This window comes from Ovis aries, chromosome 3 (assembly GCF_016772045.2).
Source record: "Ovis aries strain OAR_USU_Benz2616 breed Rambouillet chromosome 3, ARS-UI_Ramb_v3.0, whole genome shotgun sequence".
Classification (NCBI taxonomy): Eukaryota; Metazoa; Chordata; class Mammalia; order Artiodactyla; family Bovidae; genus Ovis; species Ovis aries.
In genome coordinates this window covers 82,325,731-82,340,861 of record NC_056056.1, presented here as the reverse complement: position 1 = coordinate 82,340,861, position 15,131 = coordinate 82,325,731, and the positions used below count along the sequence as shown (strand labels likewise).

At 42.6% G+C, this 15,131-nt stretch overlaps 1 protein-coding gene across 1 annotated transcript; it reads left to right on the top strand.

Annotated features, from left to right (window-relative positions):
• Positions 1–13,025: 13,025 nt before the first annotated feature.
• LOC114113609 (superkiller complex protein 8-like) lies at positions 13,026–14,082 on the top strand. The gene has a single exon (XM_042245258.2). The coding sequence runs from the start codon at positions 13,084–13,086 to the stop codon at positions 13,999–14,001; it is 918 nt and encodes a 305-aa protein (XP_042101192.1). The 5' UTR covers positions 13,026–13,083; the 3' UTR covers positions 14,002–14,082.
• Positions 14,083–15,131: the final 1,049 nt, after the last annotated feature.

Below are 15,131 nucleotides of genomic sequence, written 5' to 3'. Positions count from 1 at the left end.
AACAAATGGGGCTACTTTACAATCACTCTATAACAGGATATATGTAAATACACTTTGCAAACTACAAACTGCCACCCCACTGGCTCCTTAACTAAAACCCACCCTTCCTGAAAAGCACCAGTCTCTGCCACCAATCCAAGGACGATTTGTTTGCTTGTTTCCATAGCTATTATCTCTTCCAGCTGAGCTTGTGGAAAAGAGCTGAACAAAGCCACAAAATGAGAATCATATATCAGGTTTTTCTTAAGGTCTCAGAATTCACATAAGATTTTCCCCTCTGTTCTTACACCAAGACTACATCCACACTTCTATTCTATTAAATTCAAAATTTCTTCTAGAATTAAAAATCAAGGAAAATTATTTCCAAGCTTGGTGTTATTTATTCTTGCTGCTGCTGCTGCTGCTGCTAAGTCACTTCAGTCATGTCTGACTCTGTGCGACCCCATAGATGGCAGCCCACCAGGCTCCCCCATCCCTGGGATTCTCCAGGCAAGAACACTGGAGTGGGTTGCCATTTCCTTCTCCAGTGCAGGAAAGTGAAAAGTGAAAGTGAAGACGCTCAGTCATATCCGACTCTTCGCAACCCCATGGACTGCAGCCTTCCAGGCTCCTCCATCCATGGAATTCTCCAGGCAAGAGTACTGGAGTGGGGTGCCATTGCCTCCTCCTATTTATTCTTGACCTTTCTGAAATTGTACATTCCATCATTTTTGTTGTTGGAGTATCATGCTTTCTTCTTAAGATAAAATCCTAAATGTTAAATCCCAGGTTCACAGTTAAAATCCTAAGGGACAGTCTGGGAGGGTGTCAAACCAGCAGTGCAATTCATATTAAGCCATAAAATATGCTGTGATTTGGACAAAAAGCTGCTTTAACCAGAAACTCCAAATATTATCTCTTTTCTGTCTCAGACAAAAAATAAAATATATATATATATAGTATATATGTATATATTTAAGTCCCTCATGAACCACATTCAAATGATGTCCATCTTATCATGTCATATAATACAGCCTTTCTAGGCAGTGGCTCTCAATCCTAGTTAGCTTTACATTCAAATCACCTGGGTAGCTTTTATTTAATCTCCAAAATAGACAAACATCTCATAGAACTACTAAACATAGAACTATCAGATGACCCAGCGATCCCACCAGGCATATACCCAGAGATTTGGGAGAATGACATTCTAACATGTATACTATCATGTAAGAATTGAATCGCCAGTCTATGTCTGACGCAGGATGCAGCATGCTTGGGGCTGGTGCATGGGGATGACCCAGAGAGATGTTATGGGGAGGGAGGTGGGAGGGGGGTTCATGTTTGGGAACGCATGTAAGAATTAAAGATATTAAAATTTAAAAAATAAAAAACTTTTAAAAAATTTTTTTAAAAAAAGGACACATGCACCCTAGTGTTCATTGCAGCACTATTTACAATAGCCAGGACATGGAAACAACCTGAATATCCAATAACAGATGAATGGATACAGAAGTGGTAGTATGTATATATGATGGAATATTACTCAGCCACTAAAAGGAACAAAATAGCATCATTTGTAGAGACATGGATGAAAGTAGATTCCATCATACAGAGTGAAGTAAGTCAGAAAGAGAAAAACAAATATTGTCTATTAACACATATATGCAGAATCCCAAAATAATGGTGCAAATGAACTTATTTGCAGGGCAGGAATAGAAGCAAAAAGCAGACGTGTCAGTGTGAGGAGGGGAGCAGCGATGTGGGACGAATTTGGAAATTAGGATTGACATTTATACACTACCATGTGTAACACAGATAGCTAGTGGGGATCATCGAATAGCGCAGGGAGCTCAGCTCACTGCTCTGTGATAACCTAGATGGGTGGGAGGGGGGCAGGTGAAGGGAGGGTGGCCCAAGAGGGAGGGGATGTATGTGTACATATGGTCGATTCCCTTCATTGTACAGGAGAAACTAATATAACACTGTAATGCGATTATATTCCTTTTGGTTTAATCCATGCCCAAGTCACAACCCAGGACAATCAAAGCAGAATCACTGGGAAGGAGACACAGCTCCAGTAGTTTTTTCGAGTTCCCTAAATGTATCTCCAAGATTGAGAACCACTCCTGGGGCCCTTACCTTCCCTGCCTATGAATGGAAGGCATTGCACTAGGTATCAGTGTATACCAGGAATGCAATTCTATTTCTCTCTTTGAACTGCCAGCAAAATAAGCTGGCTATTTCTGATCAAACCGTTTTGAAATAGCACAGAGGAGAAAGAGGTTTTGGAGTCCAAGTGATAGTTAAATCCGTGGTCGGTTAGTTACTGGGGACATGACTTGGAGCAAGTCATTTAACCTCCTTAGCGTCTCTGAGCCCTGATTTCCTGCTAAGGCAAATGGTATAATAATCCCTACCACAGAAGGTGTTTGAGTGAGATTCAGGACATAAAATGCCCTCATAGTAGACAATCAATAGATAGCCATTTCTTTCCCTCTTTACCTAAGGATTCTTGAACAAGCTGCTAAGCATCCTTGGATAGCCTACTGTTGACCACTGGAGCCAAAGGCAAGGACAACACAATTATATTACATGGGTCTGTATATGATGAAGGGGTCGAACTATCTGCCTTTCACATGCATCTAAAGATCCTACTGCCAATTCTCTTGGAGTGAAATATTATTATGTATCTGCTTGCTAGGGCTCAGTCCATGGAGGGTCTAAATGGCACTTGCTCTTTGTCCAGAGACATCACTGATAGGGTCATAATTTTTTTCTCCATCTGCCCAGTAGGGCTGATACAAAGTTTAAGGGAAAGGCCACATAGAAAAGCATGGCCAAGGACATGCTAGCCTCCCTCTGCACCAGACCAACTTGCCACAAAGGCAAAGAACTAAAAATGACTGCAGAGTAAGGCAATATCACCAGTATAATTCACAGCAGCAAAATCATCTCTGGATAGTAGAACTGTTTTCTTAGTTAATCTTAAGTCTCCTGGACAGGTCTGCAAATACACTTTTGCACAAAGGAGTATTGTTAAATTTATGTTGTTTTTTTAGGAAGCCTGGCACCAGAAAGCAAATGAACCTTTTTTTTCACTTTTTGTTCTCTGCATCGGTGACAAATAAGTGATGCCTTTCGAGTTTCCCAAAATGTACTTTTAAATGATGAAACTTGTTTTCTTGGTTCTGACTCATTTTCCAATTACAGAAAGTTTTTACAAACTAAGATTGATTGAACAGGAGCAAAGCAGAAATTGTAAAAATATTATTGATCAATTATATGTCACCAAATGCCATACATTTAATAGTCATTTCATGGTGACCAATATCTGTGCAAATCTACTTTCTCAGCTGCCCATCACCATGCAGTTTAGGACAGGTCATGGTTGCCCCAATCCTCAACCTGATTCAGATAAATTGCCCTATATTGTATCATGGCAAAACCTGCACCCCATTGTGGTGATTAATTATGTGCTGACACTCACTGTTTTCCTTGTTTTTTGTTTCTTATTAAAGTCAAAGCTTTTTTTTAAAACTAGAATGTTTAACTTCCATGAACAGGAAATACCTAGCTTGTGCAAAATCTTCTATCTCAGAGAAATCTATTTGTTTATGTATTTAGTGAATACCTCTACCTTCTAAATCAGAAATCTACAAACTGGCCCACAGGACAAATCAAGCCCATCATCCCATTTTTTAGTAAATAAGGAGATCATTTACAAAGCCACACCCTCTCATTTGCATATTGCCAGAGGCTGCCTTCCCACTGCAAGTTCAGTTCAGTTCAGTTCAGTTGCTCAGTCATGTCCGACTCCTTGCGACCCCATGAAACGCAGCACGCCAGGCCTCCCTGTCCATCACCATCTCCCGGAGTTCACTCAGACTCACGTCCATCGAGTCCGTGATGCCATCCAGCCATCTCATCCTCTGTCGTCCCCTTCTCCTCCTGCCCCCAATCCCTCCCAGCATCAGAGTCTTTTCCAATGAGTCAACTCTTCTCATGAGGTGGCCAAAGTACTGGAGTTTCAGCTTTAGCATCATTCCTTCCAAAGAAATCCCAGGGTTGATCTCCTTCAGAATGGACTGGTTGGATCTCCTTGCAGTCCAAGGGACTGTCAAGAATCTTCTCCAACAGTACAGTTCAAAAGCATCGATTCTTCGGCGCTCAGCCTTCTTCACAGTCCCACTACAAAGGCAGATTTGAATAGTTGTGAAAGACACTGGTCTGAAAAGCCAAAAATACTTATTTAGTTTTAGTCACTCAGTAGTGTCTGACTCGGACTCTGCAGACTGTAGCCTGCAAGGCTTCTCTGTCTATGGAATTCTCCAAGCAAGAATACTGGAGTGGATTGCCATTCCCTTCTCCAAGGGATCTTCCCGACCCAGGGATAGAACCTGGGTCTCCTGCATTGCAGGCAGGTTCTTTACCATCTGAGCCACCAGGGTAGCCCCCAGAAATATTTACTACCTGGCCCTTCAGAGAAAAAGTTTGTCAAGCCCTCTTCAAGACTCAGAAACAGAGATTTTGTTATAAACTCAGGGACCAGCACAAAGTAAGTGTTCAATAAACATTCATTGCATAAATTATGTTTAAGAAGTTTATCATTTCAGCCACAAAGTTACTATTCAGGTGCAAATCCTCAGAAAGAAGAAAAGCAGATGTACCTTATTTACAGATTTTAAAACCTGGAGAGATTCTGAAGATGAACAAATTCCTAATTTTTCATCTGAGAAATGGAGGTCCAGAAAGCTGAAGTGAGTCTCCCAAGGTCAGCCCAAGGAGAGGTGAGAACTACTCTGTCAGCACATTTGTTTTTCCTTTAATTAATAGGAAGTCAGCCTATTCTGTGAAGTCAACACCTTCCCAGGAGGGCCAAAGTTTTGAACACAACATTTTTGTGAAGTCGCTCAGTCGTGTCCAACTCTTTGTGATCCCATTGACTGTAGTCTACCAGGCTTCTCTGTCCATGGGATTTTCCAGGCAAGAGTACTGGAGTGGGTTGCTATTTCCTTCTCCAGGGGATCTTCCTGACCCAAGGATCGAACCCAGGTCTCCTGCATTGCAGGCAGATGTTTTACCCTCTGAGCCACCAGGGAGGTGGGACACAATATGCATACAATAATAATTACATTTGTTTGGAACTTTCAATTCTGACTTATTCCCTAAAGTTTTTTAAATACCACCCCAATACATTTTCATAAATTTGATTCAGGAATGATATGCATATGCATTAAAGAAGCCAAAGTACAGCTTTATAACAAATTTTGGTAATTAAACTGATGCCCAGAGAAAGTCCCAATGCCCACTGAGTGATTATTCCATCCACTACGTATCTGTCTGGACAAAAATTTGTCCAGCTCTGATATCCCAAAGTACTGGTTTGAATTTTAAGGCATCCAACTACTCCCTGAAGTGCAAGGGAAAGAATAATTTAATTCTGCCAAGTCACACTAAAAAGCAGATAAGGATTGCCCAGCACAGCTCAATTTCTCTCATATTGCACATATTGACTGAGAAAGAGGTGCTGGGTGGTTTGGTGTCTCCAGTGCACTAGGGCAATTTTTCTTATGTCATCACTTATGTTTTCCTTTCAAAGTTCTTTCTAATTGAGCCCCACAAAGGAAAGATCAGAGACAGAAATAAATCAGGCAACAGAAACATGTTTGGTCTGCAAGACCTGGAAACCACAGTCACAACTCACTTGGCAACCACTGATTAGACTCCTAGTCTGCCAGGCACTGTGATGGACACTCGGAGAAATGAAAAGGCATTAGACACAGTCCCTGGGCCCCAGAAAGAGGGACATTTCATATGGGAGAGAGAATAAAAGAGGATTATAGCACTATGAGGTGAGTCCTGTGAGTCCACAAGGTAAGCCCAGGGTGCAGTGGACAACACTGAGAGACGCCAAAGCCAGACTGTCCCAAGGTCAAGTTAAGAGTTAGCCAGACAGGAACAGAAACACAGATGTAAAAAAAGGACTTGTGGACACAGTAGGGGAAAGAGAGGGTGAGACGAATTGAGAGGCTAGCATTGAAATATATACACTACCATGTGCGAAACAGATAGCTGGGGGGAAGCAGCTCCGTAGCACAGGAAGCTCTGCTCTGTGCTCCGAGACAACCCAGACGGGTGGAGTGGCGAGGCTGGAGTGGGAGAGAGGCTCGCGAGGGAGGGGCTATATGTATGTGCGTGTGTGCTAAGTTGCTTCAGTCACGTCCAACTCTGTGACCACATGGACTGTAGCCTGCCAGGCTCCTTTGCCCATGGGAATTCTCCAGGCAAGAATACTGGTGTGGGTTACTATGCCCACCTCCAGGGGATCTTCCTGACCAAAGGCTCAAACCTGTGTCTCTCATATCTCCTGCACTGGCAGGCAGATTCTTTACCACTAGCACCATCTGGGAAGCCCGGATATATGTAATATATGTATACTTATAGCTAATTCACATCGTTGTACAGCAGAAACCAATACAACATTGTAAAGCAAATATCCTCTAATTTAAAATGAATTTTTTAAAAAGAGGCAGGTGTAAAGCAGAGAGGGGTAGGGGGAGAAGAGAGGGGACAAACTCCAAGAACATGAAGTTATATGTTCAAAGACAAGGAAGTAAGAGAGAACATACATAGTTCAGGGAGTGGAAACAGTCTAGTATATCTGGAGCCTCAAATGGGAAGTGAGCCTGGAACAGAAGGCCTGGGCCTTAAAACTTGGGACAACATACACCCTACAACAAGCATCCACTCTAAGTCCAATCTGTCCTGGGTGCTGGGCTAGGTACCAAGACAAGTTTTAAAAGGGAAAAGGTATCCTCAAGGTCAATCTTCTGTAAAGCAGAGAATCCAGTGGCCTTCTGGCTCTCATCTCCCATCCAATCTTATTTCAATAACCTAAATAGAAACCTGCTCTTCGTTTGAACACTTTCAGTGACATGAAATTTATAGCCTCAGAAAGCAGTAAGTTCCTGATTTCAAAAAGACAGAGACCAACAACTTTTCCATAAAGAAAGGCTCAAATCACAGTCAACAGAGCCCAAAGATCAGGTTTAGAACTTTGTATGGTCTTAACCTCATTAACACAGTGTTTAATATACCACCCACCACGTTCCAAGATTCAGTTTATTTCTATTTCCCCAAGAAACCCAGGCCATACCAGGACCAAAGTTCTGAATCAGGACACACTTCCAAGGGGGACGAGGCATCTGAACCCTGAACTAAAGAACAAAGAAGGTCAGCGTAACAAAACAAACAAAAATGAAACAGATCTAGAACCAACCAAGATGCAGAAGCCGAAGCACATACATCCATTGGTAGGAGTTAAAGAGACAAAGCTAGAATCAGGCAGACAAGTCCTGGAGGAAGCGCAGGCATGTTGCAGTGATTCAGCTGCATGATTCAGGTGCATCGAGTATAACAGAAGCCTGTACAGAGAGACAGAGACAGCCATAAAGGCACTTTAACTTATGTACGAGAAGGGAATAGGTGCAATCTCAGAGCCAGAAAATATAATGGTACTCAGTCACAGGGAGAAGGCAGAATTACTCAAATCCTATTTTGCTTTCCTCTTTGCTGCTAAGAAAATGATGCTGACTCTGCAGAGCAGAGCACACATCATCAATAAAGAAGGAAAGCAGAGAATGAATGAGAAGATCCCGCAAGAGCAGCTTTACATTTGTTCATGGCCCAGATGAATTGTTTCCAAGACACTGAAAGAACCTGCAGGTATGATCAGACCCCAGAGCTGCAAATCTGCATGAAACCATGGACAAGGAGAGAAGAGTCAAAGGCTGAAGCTAAGCCAATACCATCTTAGTTACCAAAAAGGGAAGTAGCTGGATTCTGTGAAAATGGGAGATTACAGACAGAGGGGCCACAGTACTAATGAATAAACGGGAGAAGCTTAGAACCAAGTAGTGAGGGAGAAAGGGGCAATTAATAGCGACACAGGGCAAATGCAGAACTGATGAAGAAAGTGTGTTCACCATGCCAGCTGCTATTACAAGCACTTAACCTTCAGACCAGTCCTAACAGGTAGATGCTATTATTACCCACCCCCTTCACAGATGAGAAAACCAGGGCATAGACTTTATGCACTTTGCCCAAAATTGCAAAGCTAGTAACTGGCAGAAACAGGATTTGAACCAACATCAGTGCTGCCTCCCTGAGAAATTCAGAGTTTGGAGGTGACCTTTGAGGAGGAAGCAGAAATTGGACAAAGCAGAGGAATTAATATAACCTGGAGGGTGAGAAGGTGGGAATTGGTGAGACACATGAAAACAATGAAGAGGAGCCCAGAGGGCGTGATGAGGACAAAGGAAAATATGGTGGCAAACACGAGGCTAGATTCAGAGCATCTCAAATGAGATGAAGAGGAGACTGGCCTTCATTTCCACTCAGGAGCTTTAGCCCTTCATGCAAGCCTTTCAAAGTTTCTCCCTGACCCCAAGATCTCCCTTCTTATCTTATTAAAGGCACTTTTGGTTGCAAGTAATATAAATCTCTTCAACTATACATATACAAAAAGAAAATGCTTGAAAAGGGGAAATTTAGTGGGAAAATTCAAGGTCAAGGAGTGCATTTGGGCCTCACAAGGGCCTTAAATCCAATATTCTATGTCAAAAGATGACAGAATTTTCAGCTAGCATTGCTGATTTAACCAGTTACCCACAGAGGGTGAAATCTAGGAAAGCTCCAGTTATGGGTATGTATATCCTCTCTCCCCATCTAGACAAGCATTATCTAACTTCTTTGACCAGGAAATAAAGTAAGATATACATTTTGCATAGAGACTTAGTCTATACACGTGTACAATCATAAACAGTATATCTTCCCCCAGGACCCTTACTCAGTACGCTTGCTGGCTGACTGGTTGATATGGTGTGCGGTGGCTATACTGCTTTCTGAGCATCTTAGAATAAAATAATCACAAAGACTCAGAGAAAGTAAACTGTAGAGGTCATCTTATCCAATGAGTTTCAATGTTATTTTAGTAAGTGATTCTTTTTTTTCCAAATGCTTAATTCAAGGTCAACAATTAAGGTTTAGAGTAAAAAACTTACTTACACTATACTCATTGCAAAGAAGACAGAACTTTTTAATGTTTTTGTAATGAAGCTGATTTTTATAAAGAAGGCAGAATGCCAGAGGATGAGATGGCTGGATAGCATCACCAATGCAATGGACATGAACTTGGGCAAACTCTGGGAGATGGTGAGGGACAGGCAGTCCTGGCGTGCTGTAGTCCATAGGGTCACAAAGAGTCAGACATGACTGGGCAACTGAACAGCGACAAGAACAACAATAGTAAATTATTGTCTAGTGGAAAAATGAATAAAAGACCTCAGATCAACAAAGCCACCCCCAAAGTCCTGACACCACATTGCTTAGACAGGACACAGAAATGAAGAAATGAACAAGTGCATATCAATTTATGACCCAGATAATCACGATGGTGTGATCACTCACCTAGAGTCAGACATCCTGAAATGTGAGGTCAAGTGGGCCTTAGGAAGCATCACTATGAACAAAGCTAGTGGAGGTGATGGAATTCCAGTTGAGCTATTTCAAATCCTAAAAGATGATGCTCTGAAAGTGCTGCACTCAATATGTCAGCAAATTTGGAAAACTCAGCAGTGGCCACAGGACTGGAAAAGGTCAGTTTTCATTCCAATCCCAAAAAAGGGCAATGCAAAAGAAGGCTCAAACTACTGCATAATTGCACTCATCTCACATGCTAGTAAAGTAATGCTCAAAATTCTCCAAGCCAGGCTTCAATAGTACATGAACTGTGAACTTCCAGATGTTCAAGCTGGTTTTAGAAAAGGCAGAGGAACCAGAGATCAAATTGCCAACATCCGCTGGATCATCAAAAAAGCAAGAGAGTTCCAGAAAAACATCTATTTCTGCTTTATTGACTATGCCAAAGCCTTTGACTGTGTGGATCACAATAAACTGTGGAAAATTCTGAGAGAAATGGGAATACCAGACCACCTGACCTGCCTCTTGAGAAACCTGTATGCAGGTAAGGAAGCAACAGTTAGAACTGGACATGGAACAACAGACTGGCTCCAAATAGGAAAAGGAGTACATCAAGGCTGTATATTGTCACCCTGCTTATTTAACTTCTATGCAGAGTACATCATGAGAAACGTTGGACTGGAAGAAACACAAGCTGGAATCAAGATTGCTGGGAGAAATATCAATAACCTCAGATATGCAGATGACACCACACTAATGGCAGAAAGTAGCATCTGGTCCCATCACTTCCTGACAAATAGATGGGGAAACAGTGGAAACAGAGGCAGACTATTTTTTCAGGCTCCAAAATCACGGCAGATGGTGATTGCAGCCATGAAATTAAAGGACACTTACTCCTTGAAAGAAAAGTTAGGACCAACCTAGACAGCATATTAAAAGCAGAGACATTATTTTGCCAAAAAAGGTCTGTCTAGTCAAGGCTATGGTTTTTCCCATGGTCATGTATGGATGTGAGTTGAACTATAAAGAAGCTGAGCACTGAAGAATTGATGCTTTTGAACTGTGGTGTTGGAAAAGACTCTTGAGAGTCCCTTGAACTGCAAGGGGATCCAACCAGTCCATCCTAAAGGAAGTCAGTCCTGAATATTCATTGGAAGGACTGATGTTGAAGTTGAAATTCCAATACTTTTGCCACCTGATGCAAAGAGCTGACTCATTTGAAAAGACCCTGATGCTGGGAAGGATTGAAGGCAGGAGGAGAAGGAGATGACAGAGGATGGGGTGGTTGGATGGCATCACTGACTCAATGGACATGAGTTTGAGTAAACTCTGGGAGTTGATGATAGGCAGGGAGACCTGGCATGCTGCAGTCCATGGGGTCGCAAAGAGTCGGACACGACTGAGCAACTGAACTGAGTGACTGACTGAGTTAACTTAGTTTCATTTTGACTGACTCAGCCTTTCTGGTTTTCTGCCCATCCCAGGTCCTCCCCAGGAGGTGTCTGGGTGTACAGGGAGCATATGGGGTTTTGTGACATTGGAGGTTGGGATGGAGAGCAGGTAGCCCTCCCCCTCCACCAACACCTCATGCCAGTTCTTGAGTGTATACTGGTCAGGTCCACATGAAGTATGGTTGCTCAACCTCACAACCCCACCTAGGCATTCCAGCGGCTTCTACAACTGCCCATCTACAGCAGACATACTTAATTCACAAGCTGTTCTTTCTTGGCCTGGTCAGGTCCAGGATCCCCCTTCTCTCTTGGCCCCATCTCAGCTCCTACCAGACCTGCTGGGCCCCTAAAGTTTAGCAGTGATTCCTCTGACCCTAAATTCCTATCCTGCAGCCTTAGCAACATGACCATGTACACCATACCACCCACTCACACTTCCAGCAAGCTTCCCAGCCAGGCTCCCTAAAGAAAGGAGCCAACTTCTGCTCCACTCAGGAGCTAAGATCAGGTTCTCATTGTCACCAAATGACAACTCCAGCTTACAATGGTCTCACCTCAAGGATACCTCCCAGGGCTTTGAATGGGAGCAGCACCAAAAGCCCAGCTCCCCTCAACTACCAACTCAGTCCCCCATCACAGTTCTTCAGCCAGTGAGGAGAACCCGAACATATGTGCCTTCCTTCCCATTCCCCAATTCCCCTTCTGCTTCCCACAGCTCCTCCGGCTGGATGGGACAGGTTTTCTTTCTTCCCCTTTCTGTTTGATTAGAACATTTGCCCTGTTCTTTCCCCCCTTTTTCTCTAGAGTTTATAATGGTGAACACAGTGGAGATAGAACAGTTACAGATTGATGAAAGAACCTAAATTCAAAGGTGTTTCAAAATTACTACACCCATTGTATTTAAAGAAGGTGAAAATGAAGACAGGATGGATGCTCGGAGCTCCATTTGCTTGCTAGGCTCTCCCTTACTCTTCTCAGAGCCTCTAAGGAACTTCTACAAAATTTTGAAGACTTACCAAAACACACTTGGGAAGCCATTTATACAATCTAACTTAGGGCTCTCCAACAGCGCTTTCTGCAGTGATGGAAATATGTTATGTTATACTGTCCGTTTCGGCAGCCACCAGTTACATGTGACTATCAAGCACTTGAGATGTGGCTAGTGCGACAGAACTAGATTTTTAACTTCATTAAATTAATTAATTAAAATAGTTACACTATTGGACAATACAGTGTAGCTCCTTCGCTTTACAAACAGGTAGGACCCTGAGGCCCAGTATCACTCAGCAAATTTATGATAGAGTCAGCACAAAGATCCACGTCCCATAGTCTCCGGCCAATTCTGCCCACCACTTCTCAGCTCTCACACCCAGGTCACTGTTTAGCACTGGGCTTCCTGGCTATATCCAACCTTAATGACATGTGCTGGGGTTTTGTGGCAACAAGTACTCTTGTACCATGAAACCTGGTTTGAATTCAAACATTCTATTTTAAAGAAAGGAGTCTGACTCCTCCAGAACCTTAGCTGTTGGGAGTGAAGACCTGAAGAATGCTGGTATAAATTTTTCAAAATTGCATAATCTCAGCTATAATGACACCTGGAGGAGTGGCCCCCATGGGGTTTTGAGTTTCCACAAGCGCAAGTGAACTTTTTCATCAGAAAATGTGACTTCCTGAGATATCTTGAAGATCACAGCAAAACAGCACAACCTGCTGTGAGGACAATAGGTGAGGAGACACGGAAGCAGAGAAAAGGCTTTTCCTTAATCAGCTGTACATCATTAGGCAAGGCTGCAATTTCCTATTCTACAAAACATACAACGCAATACCTCTTCCTCCCTTCTTTCAAGGATATTATAAAGAGAAATCAAAAAATACACGAAATGCTCCCCATTACTAGGGGGAAAAGCACTCTCTAAAGTTTCAAACTTCTTGTTATTAAACACAAAAGTCAAGTTTTCCTTAATGTAAGATATAAAATCAAGTGTCCTATAGCACTTTATTCTAATAATCACTATACTATTAACCATGGGACTACACTAATGCTCATTTACCTAGAAACTTCATGTTGGAGTCATTATTTTACTGTTATTTAAAAGTTGAACAACAGGCAGTGCAGCCGGACAGTGAGGCGAGCTGTCTGGCCTTTAGCCCTTCATCCTTGGTTAAGGAGATGACCAACCAGTACAGTATTCTCTTTAAACAAGAGCAAGCCCATGATGATGCCATCTGGTCAGGTGCCTGGGGGTCAAACAAGAAAGAAAACTCTGAGACAGTGGTCACAGCATCCCTGGATGACCTGGTGAAGGTCTGGAAATGGCGTGATGAGAAGCTGGACCTGCAGTGGAGTCTGGAGGGCCACCAGCTGGGTGTGGTGTCTTTGGACATCAGCCACACCCTGCCCATTGCTGCATCCAGTTCTCTTGATGCTCATATTCATCTCTGGGACTTGGAAAATGGCAAACAGGTAAAGTCTATAGATGCAGGACCTGTGGATACCTGGACTTTGGCCTTTTCTCCTGATTCTCAATATCTGGCCACAGGAACTCACATGGGAAAAGTGAATATTTTTGGTGTGGAGAGTGGGGAAAAGGAGTATTCTTTGGACACAAGAGGGAAATTCATTCTTAGTATTGCACATAGTCCTCATGGGAAATACCTGGCCAGTGCAGCCATAGACGGAATCATCAATATTTTTGATATTGCAACTGGGAAACTTCTGCATACGCTGGAAGGCCATGCTATGCCCATTCGCTCCTTGACTTTTTCCCCGGATTCACAGCTCCTTGTCACTGCTTCAGATATTGGCTACATCAAGATCTATGATGTACAACATGCCAACTTGGCTGGCACATTGAGTGGCCATGCATCCTGGGTGCTGAACGTTGCATTTTGTCCTGATGACACACACTTTGTTTCCAGTTCGTCTGACGAAAGTGTTAAAGTTTGGGATGTTGGAATGAGGACTTGTGTTCACACCTTCTTTGATCACCAGGATCAGGTCTGGGGAGTAAAATACAATGGAAATGGCTCAAAAATTGTGTCTGTTGGAGATGACCAGGAAATTCACATCTATGATTGTCCCATTTAAACATCAACATCTTCCAGGCTAATGCTGCAGAGAGAACGTATAGATTGATTATGACATTCCTTACCTTTCTAGCTTGTTAATATAGCATTTATTAAAAAGTTAATCAAAAACTTAAAAAAATAGAATAAATAAAAGTTGAACAACAGTTCAAAATGACAGAAGCCAAGTTTCTTTGCTATCTCCCATTACAGGGAGTAATTAGATTTTAAAAGGACATATTTATAATGTGTGCACATACTATTTCATCAGCTATTAAGTTGAAAAGCTTAATGGAAGGAAATTAGATATGGGATTTCAGGAAAACTCAATGGAAACTCAAATCATGCTTATTATCTTTATTTTTTGCCTTGAACAGTAACAGCCATAATGATGACATTCTATCCTATTCAAAGAAAACAACCACAGAGCTTCACAACTTCAGGGCATCTTGGTCCCACACTTTGGGCTATGAAGACGCATGCATGAGCCAGCAGCCTGGGGATGTGGGTGCCACAGCCATACGCAGCAGAACAGTGGAATCAATTGCTTCCTCCTCACGCCCCCATATCATTCTGCTTATGCTTCCATTACAGGACTTCCCATATTGTATTTAATAGTTAATGACTATTCCACATCCCTCACAAGACAGAGTGCTTGTGGAAGGCAGGGCCGAGTCTTATCTGTGTCTGGATCCCAAGCACATGATGGGCAATTAGGAAGCTATTTTCACATCGAGTGATCATTGGTCCAGTGTGAACAACACCCCCCATTCTAAGTGCCCCCAAACCATCAGTGTCACCCCAGCTCTGTGCACATGGCTGATCTTGGTTTGGAAACATTTATTCCAATTTATAAATAGGCTTGGTTGCAGAGTTGCAACCAAGGCTTCAACCTCACTAGCGGAGAATTACTACGTTAGCTAAAACAGAAAATCACAGCCAATTTCCTCCCTGGTCATGAAATGTAGGATACTTGCGCCGGGTGTTCGGTTTCTAACATCAAGAGCAGCACCTGCTTACTTCAGGACCACAATATCATCAGCATCAACTACCTCCATACCCGATTTGATCCAGAAGTGTTCTGAACAAGTTTACCCAATTCAGAGCCTGAATTCATTTATAGGGCCTTTCAAAACAAACTGGATACTGGTT

Coding starts and splice junctions, on each gene's coding strand:
- LOC114113609 (XM_042245258.2), top strand. CDS start 13,084: ATGACCAACCAGTACAGTATTCTCTTTAAACAAGAGCAAGCCCATGAT.